General features: G+C 40.0%; 1 protein-coding gene across 2 annotated transcripts in view; it reads right to left on the bottom strand.

Moving 5' to 3' along the window:
- Positions 1-790: 790 nt before the first annotated feature.
- NISCH (nischarin) overlaps positions 791-20,522 on the bottom strand; it is a 57,653-nt gene continuing 37,921 nt past the window's right edge. The window contains exons 13-21 of one of the 2 annotated variants that reach the window (XM_060239929.1): positions 17,449-17,557; positions 13,018-13,136; positions 12,526-12,581; positions 10,446-11,765; positions 9,721-9,895; positions 8,834-8,987; positions 5,463-5,591; positions 4,199-4,360; positions 791-2,225 (exon numbers count right to left, since the gene is read on the bottom strand). In XM_060239929.1, coding sequence (XP_060095912.1) covers positions 1,597-2,225; positions 4,199-4,360; positions 5,463-5,591; positions 8,834-8,987; positions 9,721-9,895; positions 10,446-11,765; positions 12,526-12,581; positions 13,018-13,136; positions 17,449-17,557 — 2,853 coding nt within the window. In that variant the 3' untranslated portion in view covers positions 791-1,596. Of the gene's footprint in view, positions 2,226-4,198; positions 4,361-5,462; positions 5,592-8,833; positions 8,988-9,720; positions 9,896-10,445; positions 11,766-12,525; positions 12,582-13,014; positions 13,137-17,440; positions 17,558-20,522 lie in introns of those variants that run through there. The other variant, XM_060239930.1, reaches the window with a different exon arrangement.

The following is a 20,522-nucleotide window of genomic DNA, read 5'->3' on the forward strand; positions in this document are numbered from 1 at the left end:
TATTGGCAGCTAATTATCAAAGAGTAATTATCAAACATACTCCACACATCCATGAAATACTCCCCTTATTGTAGTTACAGGGCCTGCAAACCTTACCTAGATGTTTATGGCAATTGTGGTTTATATACAAGGGATTCCACAATATCAAATATTCTTACATTTTGAAATTAGTAGCCTAGAATTTGAACAGGAAAATCCCAATTCCTGGGCCAGACATCCCCCCACCGGTAGCAATAGTGTTTGATATACCTGGTATTCTGTCATGCAATAGTAAAGAAAGGTGGACACCAGAGAAATCCTGATAGCCAAAGTTTTTGATTTTGAAAGAAAGCAAACAGTCCATGTCCAAGTATCTGAAATGACAGCCATGTCTTAGTATGAACACTAGATGGGCAACATATATCTCTATGGGAATAAGCCCTTTTATGTAAGCTGCTAGGCAGCTTACTTTGAATTCCAAATAAGGCTATATTTCAAGGCTAAGCACAAAATATTTTAACACTCTGCAACTCATTGTTCTATGAGTGTACTTATCTAAAACAAGCTTCCGTATGACTATATGTCATCTAGCTTGATCTTTTTTCTCGAACATATTTTTGTGCTAAAATGATCCCTTCATGGTATTTACTCATATCACATCTTTATTTTTCCCTTGAGGTTTCCCTTCACGGGCCAATGATCAATTTGGAAGGTAAATGTATATTGCTGACCTGCAATATGATCAAATTACACCGAAAATGACAGCACTGTAAAAACATATCTAAAAAAGAACCAAAGTGAGAACAGCAAATGTGTCAAATTTCACTTTATTTGTACTGAGAAAAATGGCAACAGAAACAGTATTTTGAAATACAAATGCACCATTATTTGCCAGCAACAAGGGCACTCTTGTCAATCCTGTCTAGTTTTCATGTCTGTGGTGATACAATGAAATTGGTAACTTTCCCAACTGTTAAAAGTGTTTGTCAGATGCAAAAGCAGCATTTGATTAAAGGGTAAATTTTGCCATCACACTCATGAATAACAAACAAAATTCAATTTGACATATCATAAAAAGACAAATGTACAAATTATCTGAAGGCTCATTAAATAATTGTTAGCAGCATAGGCAATAAAATACATCTTGTACAAAGAACATTGCACTTTGACATAGCACAAGCATCTTTTGTTACCATTATTTACACATTTTATGTATAGAATAGCAAGACTGAATATATATATATATATATATTACAAAAACACAGCGGAAACGTAACAGCCCTAAATGAAATTTTATTTTGACTCCTTTTTTTTCCATACAGTTGCCTGGGATGCTTAATAAGGAATCCTGAATATACACAGTTACATAAAAATAGTTTTAAAAATTCCAGTTTAACTCATTAGCAGATTATACTATACTGTTAAAAACTCTACACTGCACAAGGAACTATAATGGTGATACACAGGCAAGCTTCAATGCCACATTATTTTGCTGTGAAGAGAACACCAATCCCTGCTTATTTCAATACTGTGCTTTAATTCATAACCTTTTAACCAATCCTTTAGCTCTGCAATAATAACCAAAATATATATTTTAAAATAATACTTTAAACAAAACTACCCAGTGAGCTCCAAAGGCAGCTCTCGGCCGCATAAGATCTCCCACTGCCTAGCAAGTAGTGAGATTAGTTTCTCACGACTTTCTGCACTTGGGATAAAGACACACCACAGGATCTCTCGATTGCTGCTGACCTCCTGTGTAGCCTGCCCTTTCGGAAAACTGACAACATTGCCAAAGTGATTAAGGGTCAGGTTCTGCATGAGATCTAGATTCTGAACATCATCAAAAACAAATGTGAGAGCCTGAGGGTATGTCTGATAGCCCATGAGCACTCTGTCTAAATCACGAATCCTTCTCCCATCTGCAAGCTGATACTTATCTTTCTTTGGTGGTTCCTTGGCAAATTCAGGTAGTGGGTAACCAATGTAATCCTCATCAAAGAGAAACAAATCTGAACTAGTTAAGATTAGCGTTTTAGGTTGTAGGGAGCTGTTGGATTGAACGTGTCCTTCTGCAGCATTCACTTGAAATGCCAACACATAGAGGAGGATGTTCAGAGACTGGAAGCTAACCACACTGTTCATCTTCTCTGCTACCAAAAAGGCAAGGTCCCCAATTTCTTCTTCGTTGGGATATATAAACTTGACTCTGCTGGAGTGAATCAGCTCATAGTTTTCCATTTTTCCTGCAAGCAAAAGTTACAGATGACTTGTACTTTGCATTTATTAGTCATGAAAGTCTCACATCTGTCATACTCACTAAGAGGCCCTCTACAAATTAATCTCTTCCAGCCTCAGCACCTTCCCCATTTGGGGAGATTACTGGTCTGGCAGTACATTGCATGACCTGTAGAGGCACTCAAAGTACCAGAAAATGCTACCTAAATGTTAAGTATGATGATAAATAGTGATATATTGGAAACTGCTTGATTTTCTGAAAGATGGGCTTGATTTTCTGAAAAAAAACCCAGACCAATTAGTGTCCATCAAAAGTTTCTGCAGGCTTGTTTTTTAACCAATAAGTGAACACATGAAAGGAAACAATATTATCCAATGAAAACATCTCTTTACTTCTCCTGATTTCTGCTTCATTGACTCCAGCAATTATTATTTTCAGCTGATTGCAGAATCTTTTTCATAAGGTAAAGGGAATATACTTGGCAACGTGTGTGGTGATAAATTCTTGTGAACATTATTCTAGATAAATTCTTGTGAACATTATTCTTTTTTTGAAGAAAAAGCCCAGCAGGAACTCATTTGCATATTAGGCCACACCCCCTGATGCCAAGCCAGCCAGAACTGTGTTCCTGCTCAAAAAAAGCCCTGATTCTAGAACTGAATACCTTTCCTTTATTGAAGTCTGAACTTTTAAAAGTTGTTCATATTTTGATTCTGAAACATCATGTAATAGCAACACGCAAATCTAGAAAATCAAAACAAGGACATATTAAAAATATTAAAATTCCAGAACGCTAGTGTGTTAATCTGTTGCTACAGACATAAACAGAATGATAGTAATTTGCACCAGAAAGACTTCATAAGATTTGATATAATTTCCCCTGAAGGCTAAATAAGGCCTTGGGATTTCTTAGTTATAGGTGCCAGCTCTCTTAGTAAAACCATTCAATTGCCTTAGCAAAACAAGAGAGATTGCCCTTTACTCTTCTTGTGAATGGGGTCTGTACTTTCTTGATCTATACAATTCCATTTCATACTTTATCCTGCGGTTCACCATTTTTTCATACTTCCTATATAAATGTCTGCCAATTAAGGATATACTATATTGCATTTGAAAAGGTAAGCCCTACTCCACTAAAGCTTATGCTGAAATAAAACCTGGTTAGGCTATTTTTATATTTTTGGGTAATAACGTTTTATAACAGGAGTCTAGTGATGTAACTGCCACAGTTACTCCAGCATCAGAATGCCACCACTAAAACAGGAATGCCCTATACAGCTAAGCTGTTCAGGTCAAGCAGAGACACCCCCTAGAAGCATCAAGCCGCAGACGTAGAACATGGTTACTCTCAAGAAAATCAGAAGTGAAGCCACATACACAAAGCCTTGGGAAACAATGAAATGCCAGATGATCCTAATAAAGGGAAGGGCTTCTAATTGACTTGAAATACCTGGCCATGTCAGGATATAGTGGCTACCTATGCAGTAATAGAGGGAAGGAATTCAGGGTGCCCTGCACTTATCCCATACCATGAGAAGAACAGGGAACCTCTCACATCATGTGATTGGGGAAGATTGTAAAAGATGAACCTGAGAACTTCTTGCTTCTCTCAAGCTACCCATACCGTCAAGAGAGTCTCTTTTGCTTCTGCAAAAAAAAGCAGAAGGAAACCTCCCTAATGCTTGCTGAATCTTAGTAAAGGCAGTGACATACGAAGTAGATTCTCAGTCTGCTGCTCAGAATAAGATCTGGAAGAGTCCCTGAACTTCTTCCTATTAAAAATGGCAGATAAATCTTGTTCTTTTTCACCTCTCCCAAGTCCCTGAACAGGAGCACTCCTGATGTACCAGGTATGAGAATACACTAAATGTCCCCCACTGATTATGATAGACCTTAAAATAACGTGTATATGAACATTCTCCTAAATGGTATGGTAAAGGATATCAGTCGCTCCTATTATGATGTTTGGAATCTTTTTACCTGTAATTTTTTTCCCAAATTCAGAGTAGAAGTCCTTGTCCACTGGCTCTGGAGATGGTGTCCTTGCAAGTAATGAGAGCACTGCCATAAGGTGCTGGATAAAGGCATGAGTACTGTAACTGTCTCTGGTTAGGCAAGTTAGTATATGTTCTGCTGAATGTCCTAAAGAGGGGACAGAGCCAAAAAAGTTGAAATTTTCTATCACACCTTCATTGTGATTTTTCAAGAAATACCCATTTCCTACTATTATCTTGGAAATTCCTGGTACACTGGTTACTTGCTTCTATCATCTGCACTGTCCTTATCACATGTGGGTTTTTTTCTATTGGCAGTCTCTTTGTGTGTCATATCACCCACGGAGCAGAGTCTTTTATTAGTGGAGTTCTCTTGCTTGTTCTCCTAAATATATTATTAAACCACCTCCATTGAGTGTTGCACAACACTGCTGGAGACAAAATGTTTCCAACTGCCTAGCATAATGAAGCTAGACACTTTTAAAAATACATCAAGCTCAGGCTTATATGTAATACTTTCTATATCTACACAGCAATGTTCTGGAGATAGAGGACAAGAATTCCATCTCCTTTGATCATATAATTTTAGTAACTGCAAAGGAAGTGTCCAGGCATTTGTTATGCTGTCTTCAACCTTGTTCACGAGGTATTCCCCCTCACCTTTTCATTTACTTACTGCAGTAAAGGTCAGAGAAATACCCTTTAAAATGTTCTGACAAACAGTATAAAATCTTTGGCTCTCTAACAACTCTAAAAACAAGTCATGAAGTTGGACTTAATGGACTTTGCAGTTCCTGCTACATGACCTCCATCATACATTATGTTGTAACTGGAGAAAGCTGAAGGAGGGAAATTGTAATTAACAAAAAAAGAATGTTCTTTTATTTTGGTTTTATACTTTTCCACTCTGGAACTCAATGCACAACATGTACTGAAAGAAATCATGACAGGCCTTCCAGTAAGAGCACAAGAACATCAAAACATGTTGGAAACAAATACCCTTTTAGCTAAGTGTAGAAAAAACAATAAATCATAAAATGTGGCTATTCATGATGATAGACTGGAGAGTTATCAGTACTGAGGCTTAACTGTGACAGCAGCATAAGGATTATTTATTGTTTACACAAAGCTATCAATATAGACAACAAAGTTTACATTTTACTCAAAACAGAAGGAAGCATGCAACTTAAATTCTGATGGGAGAGAGAACAAAGGGAAGGGAAAACCAAGGATAACACATATTTACATACCAGTAAGTCGAAAATACTGATCAAAAAGTCCAATGTTTACAGAGTGCAGATCGTTCAGTTTTATAACTAAGCAACATGAAAGATGGAAAGAGCTGAATTTTTGATCCAATGGACCCTTGTTCCAAAAATCTATTGAACAGAAAACATATGTAAACATATATTTTATGGATTAATGAGAATTACTATTACATTCCATAACTTTACTTGAAATGTGCCAGTAATAATTTGAATTTATATATGTGTGTTCCTTTAATTGTTTGTAAGTTGCAGTAGAGAAAGAGGGGAATGAGTGAGGTCATTGGTTGGTGACTGAGTGTGGGCAGAGTTAAAGAGTATGTGTGGGGGAAGAGAGAAAGAGAAAGAGAGAGAGAGAGAGGGGTCAGCAGTGAACTCTCAGCAGAGTGACAGCAGTTAACCGTCAGTTGTGGTCAGTCAGCAGTCTACAAAGTCTTAGAAGCAGTCTTCTAATCAGAATCCCATATTTGTGCTGTGAAAGGCATTAAGATGCTAGAGAAGAAAAGTATAATACTTTAGAGGACATATTAGAGGCTAGATAGAGATCCAAAATCTAATATTGTCAGAGTATTATAGGAGTGTGAGAGACTGAAGCTGTCAAAAAGTTGAGTTAGAAAGAGAAAGGAGGATTTGAGAGTGAGAACTGAAAGAGTGACACCTCAGATGTAATTCTTATTTACTGAAAAATTAAGCTATAAACATCTTGAAAACAACACATTTTGTACAAATAGTTTTGTACAAGTTTTATTTTGTTTTTATTAACCTGGAGCCCTATAATTTTAAAATATGAGTCTCATCCTCAGGGCCACATAATCCAACAAAGAAGCATTAGAGCTTGGGCACAATTCAGTTGGAAAAATTAAATAAAGTGTTTGGAATTAAATTCCTAGTGGCAGCATTATAAACATTAAGAGGAAAGTTGTGACAGTGCCCCTTATAAGAACACAATTACTTTGAAAAATGCATATTCCCATTTTGCTTAGGGTCAAGCCATGTGGGTGGATTTTCTAACATCCTTTTAAAAGCAGCTGAGAAAGAAGAGATTTGGATAAGAGCCATGGAATCAGACTGTAATGCCCTCTACACGGGGTTGCCCTTGACTCAGATCCGGAAGCTGCAGCTGGTGCAGAATGCTGCAGCCAGACTGTCAATAGGGATTCCTATGCAGGATCACATTCAACCTGTGCTGAAAGCACTGCACTGGCTTCCTGTTGCATTCTGGATGTTTCAAGGTGCTGGTGTTAACCTTTAAAGCCCTATATGGCCTGGGACCTGTCTACCTTGCGGGACTGCCTTTCTCCACACGTTCCCCAGAGAGTACTGCGCTCAGGGGCTCAGAACCTCCTGTCTATCCCTGGTCCAAAGGAGGCCAGGCTGAGTTCCACCAGGGCCAGGGCCTTTTCTGTGGCAGCATCTGTGCTATGCAATGCTCTCCTGAAGGATATCAGGGCCCTGCAGGACCTTTCCTAGTTCTGCAGGGCCTGTAAAACTGAATTATTTTGTTTAGCATATAACAACTAAGATGGGAGAGGGCTGCTTAACCACCTGGAACTGACTGCCATCTTATATCATCAAAGTTGCACCCTCTGAGGACCAGTGACTGATATTGCTTAATGCTGAAGAGAATTATAGGAACGTCGCCTTGCTTCTCCATAGCTTACTGTTGTATTTGATTTATAGAACCATTGCGTTTTAATGTTTAATGCTTTAATGTTTTGCAACCTCTTTGTGGTTTTAAATGCCATTTTGGCCTGTTAACTGCCCCTTTGTGAGGAGGGTGGGATATAAATATGAGGAAATAAATAAAACAGATTTAACCCCTCCCTGCGCTGCTTCCCAAGAAAAAAAATTGTTCCTCTACCCGCAAGAACAGGTATTAGCCTCAGTAGAGAAAAAGACTGGTACACCATGGCATCTGTCTTTTTTCTTATTAATGCTTATAACAGCTCTTAAGTTTGGAAAGTCATTTCTCTCACCATGATCCAATGGCTGCTTTTTAATGGTTAAAAAAAATCCAATCATGGATGTAGCTGGTAATCTGACTCTTAAACCACACATGTGTATGCATGTCAGATATTCTGCGGTGATGGCATCCTGTCCCCATGGGTGAAATAACCAAACTTCCCTTTCGGGACTTTCCCAGTGGAGCCAAAGGAGGCAGTGGTTCATCCCTTTTGAAGAAACCAACATTGGATCCTATGGTCCTATCCAACTACTGCCTAGTCTCAAATATTTCATTTCTGGGTAAGGTATTTGAGAAGGCAGTGGCTGAACAGCTCCAGGCCTATCTGGATGACACATCCATCCTTGACCCATTCCAGTCTGGCTTCTGCCCTAGCCTCCCTGCTGCAGCCTTCTCTGGATTGGCCCAGTTTTTCAGAAGTTCTTGTTACCCAGCAGCTCCGGTCTCTGACTCAGTGTATTCCTAGCCGTTGGCTGTCTGTTTTTTTAATTCTTATTTTAACTGTTTTAACTTATTATATATGTTTTAACACATTATAGTTTTTTATGTGATGTAATCTGCCCTGAGTCCACTAGCGCGGAGGGCAGAATATGAAGTAACATAAATAAATATTCAAGTGAGAGGGGGAGAGAATCAGTGGACAGAAAGGTCCTTTTCCTATGTATTAATTTAGTATTCATTCCTTTGCCCCCTTTTGAAACCATCCTTACTCCCCACTTCCTTTAAGTCATGGAGCCTGACAGGCAAAAATGTGTGACTGGAAGGACTACAATGGAGAACCAGTGAGGCTCTCCCACTCCTGTATGTTGTTTCTCCCCTACAAATACTTCCCCCAACCACATTAGCATTGTGAGGAAAACATCTGGGACCCCTGTTCTTCCCCAAGTTTTTAATTCTGACAAGCATAAGTGCCCATTCCTTCATAAGAACATAAGAGAAGCCATGTTGGATCAGGCCAACAGTCTGTGTCACAGTGGCCAAAAAACAAGGTGCCATCAGGAGGCCCATCAGTAGGGCCAGGACACTAGAAGTCCTTATACTGTTGTCCCTTCCCAAGCACCAAGAATAAAGAGCATCACTTGCCCCAGACAGAGAGTTCCAACAATACACTGTGGCCTACAGCCTCTAATGGACCTCTTCCTCCCCTTTCTCCTCGTCACCTGCGCTCAGCACTATTTCTAAACCGTTTTTGTGCTTCTGCAGAACTTATGCAAACTCTTGAATATGAGTCTTCCTGCCAAAATATACCATCAGATCCACTCTATCATACAATCAAGAAGGAACTGCAGATTTTAAAGCTGGGAAAGTTATCTCCTCTATTCTAATCCCAAGCATCCTTATCATTCCTGTTTATAAACACTGTTAGAAATCAGGAATTGGCCAATTTTCTCACCCAAATGATGCTCACTGGAATGAATCACATTATCATCCAACAGAAAGTAAATAGCTTTAGTTGAGAGTAGCACACAAGCTGTGACTTCCACATCAGGAACTTTGTAAAGCAAAACAGATGACCACATGAGATGTTGCAGCTCTTCATTTTCCACCTATAATATTGGCAATACAATCAGTCAATTGTTCTAGTACAGTCCCATGTGCATATTTGTTCAAAATTTGTCTAAGGAAACAAGGCCAAGTACCTGCCTTCTTTATGCTTGTGGCTTGGATTGCATTGGTGATGACTACAAGGTAATTTCCTCATACTAATTTTAACCATTTCAAAAGCTCCATTTTAAGTCTTTGCAAGTAACCAGGGCATTTTGCATGATGTGCATATGAATTATGATGCTCCTATAAACTGATCAGACTTAAGTATGCTTAATATAATGATTAATCAGTTGCTGGTAGCAATTATGGGGTGAAGTTCCTTCCAAATACAACTTGTAAATATAGATTCTGGTGGGTAGTCATGCTGGTCTGCAGCGGTAGAACAAAATGTGTGCAGAACAAAGAAGTGTGAATGCACACAAAAGCTTATACCCAGAATAAAACTTTGTTGGTCTTAGAAGGTGCTACTGGACTCAAACTTTGTTCAACTTGTAAATATTAAACAAGTGATAATATCTAACCATGATGTTTTTGCTGTTGCCTAGTTTGTATTTCATTTCAAAGCGCTAAAAAAACACAATCTGTCAACAAAATCTGCAAATATCAGCTCTCTCCCACAGACTTAATGCAACAAACGTTGCCACAGGTGTTTTGGTGAGGTTTGTTCAACAGACTAACAGGGTTACTCCTCTGGCATCTCTGCCACCAGGGATTTTTCTTTATATACAATACCTCAGCAATGCTGCAGTGGAAAAATTCCATAATGGCTTTCCCCTTTAGCCCAGCCACATACTGAAGAGATGAAGAGATTGGGAGGTGCACAGGTATCTGGTTTTCTTCAGTAATTTTGTGCATCAGAAATTCAGATGGATAGATAGATGAAAATGGCAAATGAGGCTTGGAAAAGCTGGAAAAGAATTTTTTTAAAAAAAATCTGTCAGAATGGAAACCAAATGTATGCTACAAAAACAATATTTAATGTTTACGTATCATTGAGCCTTTGTAGCAGAGCCCAACTATGCATCCTTCCCCATATGAATTATGCAGATTCTCCTCAGAATCTCACTTTGCTTGCCAGAACCTTTGGTTAGAATTTTAACCATATAGCATGCTAAAGAACAAAGCTGGAGACCAGTGACACCTTTAAGACCAAGAAAGTTTTATTCAAAGTTTGAGCTTTTGTGTGCCAAATACACTTCCTCACACAGAAAGAAATTTCAAAAGCCCCATTTTCAGTCTTTACAAGTTACTGGGGCATACTGCACTATGTGCATATGAAAAATTATGCTCTTATAAATTGATCTAACATAGAGCATGCTGTAAGCCACATCAAGCAAAGTGGCCACACTGATAGTTTACATGAAACAGACTACTTGTGTAAAGCTTTCACCATCACGTTCAAGTATACATCCTCTTTCACAGTTTATAACACACACTTTTAAGATGGTGGTCATTACCTTGCAGTCTGGCCAAGCCTCTTGGTGTCAGAGAAAGATTTTCTTACTGATTCTACATTGTTGGAAGTTTTAAATATAATTATAGTTTTGATGTCTTGCAGAAGTGTCCTCAGAAGACTATAGACTCTTAGAAAATGGAATTTCTCATGAGGTAGGACAAATACAGCTGTGATGAATTCGTAGCCAATTAGTAATTCCAGCACATGTCCATCTGAAAATGAACCTTCTTGCTGCATGGATTGACTAGCAGGATGCAAAAGAACAGAAGCCAGTGGAATCCTGCTCAGACTGAATATGCTCTGTGCATTCTTAGTCTCTCTGTATTCCCCTGGCAATACATTAAAGTCAACTTGTACTATATGCAGGTGCTGGGGTGTTAGAAATATCCAACAGGGATGGAACATACAGTGGCTCTCTATAGCAGATTTAGGAAGCACTGAATAAAGTGCAGAACCACCAACATATTTAGGACAAGCTCTGTCACCACTGGCTATTTCTAGCTGACACACAGCTTTCTGAGCACTGGCTTTATCATGACAGAAAAGATACACAGGGAAACAGCCTTTTATTTCTGTGTTTTCAGATGAAATGTGGTAAAATCCCATCAGCTGGTAGACAAATTCTTGCAAACTTGCTTTGCCACAGTACAGTACAGAACTTGCTAAAGTGAGCATGCAGCTCTGAGAACACCATCTATGTAACCAGGAATAGAAATCTTGCAGATTCTGAGAATCTGAAACAATAAATAAGCAAGTTTCATTGTTTAACTTCAGCATCAGACATATTTCTGGTATTAAAAAGCCAAATTCTGAAAGATCAGAATATGGAAAACACAGTGTTAGTTTCAAGGCAGAAAAAATATGCTGGCAGTTTCCTTTGGAGTCTTGAGGAATCTCAAATACAGCTACCACACTATGGGTCAAAACCAAGCAGGAAGCAAACTGCCTGACTTCTTTATGAACCTGAATAGAAAAACTCCAGAGAACTTTGAGTATGTGATCCTGCTCTGTTTTTGTGCTGTCAGAAGCTGTTGCAATGATATCTGAAGAAGTGAACTCTAATACATTGTCTCCTTCATGAAGTCCCATTTCAAAGTAGCCATCTTCAGAATCTGTAACTCTGGAATCACTCAGAAGGCTCCCTGTATTTTGAGCTTCCACCATGAAAGGGTCCGCACTTTCCATAGCCTCTGCTATCAAGGCAGAGAGGTGTTGCACAAAATCCTGATTTGTGGCAGTGTACGACATACAAGTAAATGGTAGGATAACAGTATTAAAAGGGTCAGGCAAGGCATCAGGTTCTTTCTTGGATTGATCCAAGCTTTAAACAGAATGAAATAAAGAAAGGGAAAAAAAACACATTAGTCCAATTTTAAAATAGTCACCCTATTTCTAAAAGTCTCATACTGGCGCCACATTGTTTATCTAATATTACAAACACACAACATATCTAAGTTGATGGCCAATGTGACAGAAACAAACAGTTTAGCTGATTCACATATTCGACACATTTGCAGAGCATATCACCACCCCCCTGTATTTCTGCTCAGGGCCAGTTCCTAGTTTTGGGGAGGTGGGATCCTGGGTAGGAAAAGCCTGTGGGACCTCAGCTGCTCACCACCAGAGCCCCCTCACACCTTCCTTTCCACACTGACACCTACATATCCCACACCTGCCTGTGCATCCTTCTCCCATCTGCAAGCCTGCATGCCCTTTTTCTGACAGCTAGTATATGCCGCTAGGGGTGCTTCTGTGATTGCCACCAGGAGTGCCACTACTGTGCACCAACAACATGCCTTTCGTTATGTGGCTGAGGGTCAGTGGCTGTAGACCCCACCAGTACTCCTGGGCCCTGGCAGTTGCCCCACCTTGGCATATACTGATGCCAGCTGTCTCTGCATTCTCTATCTTCTTTTTCAAGGAACAATTCTACCACACCCTGGTATATACTTATGCAGGTATTACTATGGAACATTGACTGTTTGCTTTCCCTCTTTTTTAGAAAAAGTCTCTAGCCATTACAAATACATGTCATAGTTCAATAAGTAAATTGGTATCAAAATGAAACCCCCCTCTCTCACCACATGTGATAGGCGTTCTCATTTTCTTTAGAAATGTCCGATTCTGCAGCAGGTACCTGAGACAAAACAGACAAAAGAACAAAAATCAATCATACTTACACCATATTAGAAAAGGAGATATCTTAATTTCTATGGGATTACTGTGATCAACATTAAGTACATATGAAACTAATCACAAAACAATGTTAATGTAGGATTTCATAATAAAATTTAGCTCGCTGAAGATACTGTTCTGATATACTGTAGATCTTTAGATGTTAAATGTCTTTTTCTTCAGGCATCAGAATTCTCCACAAGCACCACAAAGCCAAGCATAACCTATAGTGCAGTACCAGGCAAAATTATATCCTTCTGAGTCCATTTCAATCAATGGGTTTAGAAGATGTAACTCTATTTAGGACTATAGAGTACAAATGAATTATATAAATTCAGAGAAACTCCAACAGAAAAAAAGGGTAATAACTGCATTCAGTTGAAGAAAAATGCCATTACCTGACTTCTGCTTCCTACTTCTGGTGTTTCAGAGCATCTTTGGGTAACTGTATGGCTTTTAGGAGTCAAACTACTTGATGAAAAACTGCTGGCTAGGGCTGTTTTTCTGCAAGTTATTCCTACAACAGATAAAACAGAGCTCTTCAGTAACAGTGTGAAATCAAGCAAAATTGACTTCAAAAAAGCTACATTATCCTATGATCAGATTAATATTTTGCGTATAAATGTATACCTTGTCTTACCCTATGCTTGAGATAGTTCATGCCTAGTTTACACATGAGGTGGGAGAATGGGGTGTGCCACTTCAGATTGTAGATCAAGAAGACATATTTTTAAAGTTCTCTGCAAATAAAATATTAGCATATTTGGGAGAAAACAAGGGCCCAGCAACCTGAGAGGACCAGGAGCCCACTTTAACAACTTAAATGGCACTTGAGGCATTTTGAAATTCAAAAACAAAATATTTTATTCAACATAAGAGGGGAAAGGTCAGGTGAAATCAGGGGTGAAATTTCTGCGGTAACTCAGTATAGATAAATCTGACATAAAATCCATACATGCACAGACTTTAGTTCTTATGTTTCTGGCTAATGAGAGTTTCTTAAGCTCTTCACAGTGACTTAAATCTTTATGCTTTTCAGCATACAGGATTTGGATTCAGATTATGATTTTTTTCCAGACAGTATTCTTAACCAGTTGAGGAATTCTGTGGTATTCCATATACTGCCAACAACAAGAACAAAATCAGGGTACAGTTTGCCACACTCTCTCCATTTATGGTGAGCATGAAACTGGATGCAGAGTTGCTTACCACCAACTTTCTCCTTTCTAGGCAGCCCTCCTGCAATTGGGAAAGCTGCATATACAGGAGTGAGCCATATGATATACATAAGGAACCAGTAGGACTGGCCTCTTAATTTTTAAAAATGCATGTCCTTTTTAGTTAGTGGTTCTCAAATTCTCTAAAGAAGAAATCTCCCTAAATTCTGGCTCCCTGAAACACAAATAAAAACCAAGTATGTAACCATTTTTAGCTACCAAACTATACAATTAAAGTAAATGTATGATTGCATGAGGTAGTCCTTGATAATAGCACTGACTAAAATCAATTAACAGCTCAATCCTAATACTCAGAAGTCAGCCAAATGGATTTCAATGGTACATTAGGATCACAGCAGAAAAGTACTATGCATCACAGCAAATACTTCACAGCTTCTTGAGGTTGGCCTTTCTGGGGAACTTTTAAGATGTTAACTGGAAACTTTGTTGTTCGGGTTCTGTTTTGTTTCGTAATGGCCAATGGCTATACACAATAAATTTTTGACTGACTGACTGGCTTCTTCTATAGGGAATACTAACACACGCCAAGTCACATTTAATTATTTCAAAGCATTCAAAAGTGTACTGCAACATCACCCTCTGATTACAGCTTTAACTGAAAAAGAGAAACAACCCACTGAATTCTGGCAGCAGCAGAAGGTAAAAGTTCTGAGGAAGCTGAAGCATTATTTGTACTTTTCCATTTCCTGTAAAAACATTTAAACCTGGTTTTCCCCATAAAAAACAACTTTACCAGTGACATGTGACACAGCTAATAATGAATGGAAACAGATGCTGTTAAAAACACCTTCAGCTTGGAAAATAAAATGTCATATCTTGGAAAATAGAATGCCACAATGCATGCTAATTTTTTGACATTTCTAGAAAACCGCTAAAAAGGTACAAGTGCAACAAGGCTTTATAAAATCAAAACGAATATAAAATTACTGATTTATGATCAAATGTCTTCTGATAATTTAAAAATTACAACTTTCTCATGTTCATTTGTACTTGTTCTTTTTACAAGGCCCTGCCCCTTTATTAAAAAATCCCTATGCAAGTGTTCATACAAAGCACTCTTACCTATTATCCAAATACATATTTGCACAATCAGCTATAATCTGGTAATATGATTACAACCTTACATGATAAGCCCTGCATCTCCCTGCCATCTGTGATTAAAATCATTTAGGGCAAAGTGATACCTCAAGGTCTACATGGTGCACAGATCTGCCTCTATAAAGACTTCCATTTCCTGGAAGCACCTCAGACTACATTTCTCAGAACTATATTTGGTATCTGACACTGCGTTTCTAAGGCCCACCTCAGAAAAGAGTTGAAGATGGTGTCATTAGAAGAGTGCAACAGGTAGCAAGTGGTGTGCATTTGTAGAGTTGCCAAACCCCAGTTGGGGGCAGGGGATCATCTAGTTTGGAGGCCCTCCCCCCACTTCAGGGTTATCAGAAAGCGTGGTGGGGGGGATGTCTGTTGGGCACTCCATTATACGCTATGCAGCCCAGTCTCCATAGGGTATAATGGAGAATTGACCCGAGGGTATCTGGGGCTCTGTGGGGGTTGTTGTCTTGAGGTAGAGGCACCAAATTTTCAGCATAGCATCTGGTGCTTCTCCTCAAAAAATACCCCAACTTTCAAAAAGACTGGACTAAGGGGTCCAATTCTATGAGTCCCAAAAAAAGGAGTCCCCATCCTCCGTTATCTTCAGTGGAGGGAAGGTAGTTAGAAGGAACACAGTCCCTTTAAATGGGATGGCCAGAACGCCCTTCAGAGTTCAGTCATGCTTGTCACAACCTTGTTCCTGGCTCCACCTCCAAGGTCTCCTGGCTCCATCCCTAAAGTCCCCAGTTATTTCCTGAGTCAGACCTAGCAATCTTATGGTTTGGGTTTAAATTAAACCTGAACCCTCTTGGATTAACTCCTTTAATTTCCCCAAACAATTTTCATTCAGACTGGGCAGAAGCAGTTGAGAGGAAATTACAGTCTTATGGGCTTCCTCCTTCAGCTCCAGGCTATCTTGGGTGGGCAGCAAGGAAACAATCAAATAAAGAACCTGTGATATAGCCCTTCAAGTTTAGAATCTGGGTCAACTCTTATCTGGCAGTAGGGAATCATGGCCAAAATTGCAATAAATTACCTCTATGCCTTAGAACTTCCTAAGCACTACAGAGCATTTCCTTTGGCCTCTTTTCAGCTTTCTACTCTCAGCTCTGCTATGAGGCAAGTATTTAGGTGTCCCATACTGCCACTGTTTGTGCTTCTGCCAACTGAACACAGCTGAAGCAGATGAACACTTATTACTTCCTTTTCATTTTATAATGATATTTGTTCTGTGTACATTACTCCTAATTTATCCAGGTTTCCAGGCAGATCTGATAAGTATTATATATCCATTCGTCTTAGAAGTTGCCTTAATGAAACCACTCTTAGGGTGGCTAAATTTTGTGCTTTCTCAGTTGATAAAGCAGATGCTTCAGATTTTTATCAACCACTTTGCATCAATGAAATTAGTGTTCAGCAAAGTTAAGAATTTTTATGGTTTGTATTTGCTTTATTTGTGTTTAGCTTATGCTTTTATTGTTGGTGTTGGCTTATCTTGGATCATAATAAATAAAATTAATGAATTTCCATTGAATTAAATAAATATAATCTTTGGATAAGCTATGGAAAAAATTGGAAAAACTAATCTCTTTAAAAAGCAACAGCAGATAATTTGGGGGGGGGGATTCATTTTTACTAGTAGATGACAGAAGACACTGATAGTGAGAAGCACCAACTTCACCATCAGTTATCTTCTTATCCTAAATTAGTCTTGCACAAATAATCAGTAATGTACTTACTATCACGAGTCCTTGTTTTCCTTCTAAGACAAAATATTGTTCAAATAGTTGAGATTTAGCTGAGTAAACTGCTGTATCTTGTACATTCCCAAATAAAGAGCACATATTCTGGAAATGTCCCTCTACTACAATTTTTCAACATTCAAAGAAAAATAGTTCAATAGTTCAATATGTTAATGTGAACTATTTTTATCTGTTTCCAATACCCTCTTCCACAACTGATGCAATCTACAGACCAATGCTCATTTTACTGATGCCTCAAAGGCAATTCTTTTGTCAGGGGAAGTGCCATGGTTCAGTGGTAGAGCATCTGCTTGGCATGCAGAAAGTCTCAGGTTCAATTCCTAGCTTGCTCTGTTGAAAGGATCAGTTAACAGGTGATGTGTGAGACCTCTATCTGAGACCTAGAGAGCTGCTGTCAGTCTGGCTAGTCAATACTGACCTTAATAGACCAATAGGCAGGCTCAGTAGTTTAAGGCAATTTGATGGGGGTTTTTTGTTTTGTGGTTTATAAAGGTGGAACTGATCACAGCATGTGAACTCTTTCATTTACTATTTGTACACATATTATCAGATATCTGAACAGATATTATCAAAGAGCTGTGGGTGATACAGAGAACATTTAATCATTTGCTTTAATGTTTCCTCTGATGGCACCAACCCCCTTTTCTATGAACAGAAATTCATGTATATCAATGCAGCCTAGAAAGGCAGAACCAGGAGGCCCAGCCCAGCAGCATGATACATACATGATTACCTTGACTGGAGCTGACAGGATGAGGCAGAGAAGGAGAGGAAGAATGTACAGTAAGAGAAGAACAGTTTGATTTTGAACTGGCAGCAGAAAGCTTGGAATCCTCAGTGATCTAAGAAAGAACAAAAAAGGAAGGGCTAGGAACAAAGGTTATAAACAGCCATTATCCAGAACAACAACAAGCAAAAAAAAAAGTGCACTCTTCTGTCAGGTCTCTGACACTATCTAATGCCTTTGACTTCTTAACATATCTTTATCTAGAATGTTGATAATTCAGTATTACTGAGATCAAATATCTTGCAGAACAAACTGTGGAATAAAGAACTAGACAGTGTCAGAAACCTGCAGGAAAGTGCACAAAAGAATATGAATACAAGCAGATCACCTACAATATCTTTTCAGCACACAACTGAACTTCAGTAACAAATAACACTGAGATAACTGGAATACAGATACATTTCCAAAAAGGACCCAAAATATTATTTTCCAGGGGTGAATCAATGCACAAAGATTTATTCATTTCTAAGTTCAATCTGTCTGGAGAAAGTGCACAACAACACACAGCATCCGCAGAAACCAAGTTTACGTAACTGGAAGAACATGTAGGTTTTATTACAATAAAATACAAATGACCCTAACCACACTGTGGAACTTCTAAATAAAAAAAATAGTATTTATCATTGGTAGGATAGTTGAACATGAAGTAAGTTTGTGCACACCCCAAGAAATTTACATAGTTTCTGAACATTCTCACACTAGAAGGTTTAGTGCCCATCATTCAATAAAAGTTACAAACAAGGACCTGTAAGGAATTACAACTTATTTTCACTTCCCCCACTATTTCCTATTTCTGTCTATTCCTCTCCCTCTTTATTTAGAATATTTCTATGCTGCCTCTTCAGATCCTGTTCAAGGTTGCTTGCAATTAAAAACCACAATATTAAACTAGAACACCAAGCACTAGGCTTAAGCAGTAAAACAAAATCCATAAAATGGAAACAGACCATTAAAAAGCATGAGATACAACTCCTAATTAAAAGCCTGAAGGGAAAGATGTGCTTAAGCATCAAGCCAAAAAGAAAGTAAACTAGGCACCAAGTGACCCCCCCAAGGAAGTAAAGCACACCAAAGGTGAGGCGCCATCTCTAGTTGTTACCTGCCTCACGTCTGAAGGTGAGGGCACAGAGAGCAGGACTTGAGTGGCAAATCTTAACTGGTGGGTTGGATAGTAGGGGAGGAAGCAATCCTTCTGCTATCCTGGCCCCAAACAATTTTAGGGTCTTAAAGTTAAGAACCAGAATTGTGAATTGCGCCTGGAAACAGAGGGGTAACCAGTGCAGATCTTTCCCCACAAAGGTGATATGATCCCATGATATGATTCCCTTTCAGCACAGGGGTGATCTTATTTTCTTACTTGAAAGTCCCAACAGCCTCTGCCTTTTTCCTGCTTCCTTCTCTCCTTCCCAACCCACCTGTCAATCTACCTTTATGTGCAACTCTGTCCTCAGCTTTTCCCTTCTCCCTTCCTGATGGCAACCTCTATGTCAAGAAATTATGGCCCTGCTGAGTTGTGCCAACTGATAGGCTGAGTGCAGCTGCATGCTGCCAAGATACCTGTGTGTTGCCAAGACTTCTGGGTGGCACCTCACTTTCCCATGTATCCCTCTTGCCATATCATCTCCGATTTCTCACTAGCGTTGCTCTACCCCCAGTCTTCTGTTTTCCCCCAGGGCAAGCGATTTATTTCCCACCAGTTGCTCCACGGGTGCATTTTGATGCAGGGCTCCTTCCAATTCCCTGCACAGCATCATAATCCTTAAAAGATAGCATTACAAAACCACACGGGGAACTGGAGCAAGCCCTGCTTCAAAATGCCCCCATGGACCAACTGGTGGGAAATCGATCACTTGTGCTGGGGGAAACAGAAGCCTGGGGGCAGAGCAACACTAATGAGAAATCGGTCTGTGACTGATGAGTCTGCATTGGGTGAGGAATGAAAATTCTTTGCACTTACAGCTGCTTTCATTCCCTTCCCCAAGCTGATGATCCCACTAGAGAGAGTGAGGTGGGGGTGTTGGAGAGATGGGGGAGAGAAGGTGAAAGACTGTGAGCAATGAGCCTGCACGGGAGGGGGGTGTATCAAGCCAAGGCTGCTGGAGCCCTGGTGAAGAAAAAAGCCCAGAGACTGCTGCTGGTTTTGCAGCATTTGCATGTGATGGAGCTGGCTGCAACAACTGCTGTGCCTTGGCAGGACCAGAGGACTTGGAGGGAAACAGGAGGGGAAGGGGCAGGAAGTCTCTGCAGCTGGGGGGCACTCGCTGCTGCTTCCCCACTGCTTTGGAAGTGCTGCAAACTTTGGAAATGCTGTAAACTTTGCTGGTCTCTGGGTATGGCTCACTGGTGCTGCTCTTGGCACTCTGGCTGGTGAAGGGCCCTGGCAGCGAGGGAAGACACAAGAGAGAACACAGAGGGAAGACACAAGAGAGGCTGGTGAAGGGATTTGCAGTGGAGGTGAGGAAGGAAGGCCTCAAGCTGCCCTCTCTACCCATTATTCAAGTCACACAGGAGGGGAAAGACAGGTTGCTTGCCTGTAACTGTGGATCTTCGAGTGGTCATCTGTGCACTCACACCTATGGGATAGAGCGCCTGCGCCGATCCCCGAATCGGTATCTGAAAAGCCCGGGATTTTTCCGCGCTCGGCGCCAATGGGCATGCGCAGGCGTCCCAGTACTCATGCTCACCGGCGCCAGCGCGGGGATCCCGCCAGTTCCTTCCTGACCGCTGGAAGCCCCTACCGGAGGGAGACCGTCAGCAGTGGGGAAGGAGGGCGGGTAGTGTGAATGCACAGATGACCACTCGAAGATCCACAGTTACAGGCAAGCAACCTGTCTATCTTCTTCGTGGTCTCTGTGCTTCACACCCATGGGAGATTAGCAAGCAAGACATACCTGGAGGCGGGAAGACGGTCAACCAGAAGAAACAGCTTGCAACACCGCCGTTCCCAACCAAGTCCTCTGCTGAGCATGCACATCCAGCACGTAGTGCTTCATGAAGGCATGCGGAGAAGACCAGGTGGC

Source organism: Heteronotia binoei, chromosome 5 (assembly GCF_032191835.1).
Source record: "Heteronotia binoei isolate CCM8104 ecotype False Entrance Well chromosome 5, APGP_CSIRO_Hbin_v1, whole genome shotgun sequence".
NCBI classification, from domain to species: domain Eukaryota; kingdom Metazoa; phylum Chordata; class Lepidosauria; order Squamata; family Gekkonidae; genus Heteronotia; species Heteronotia binoei.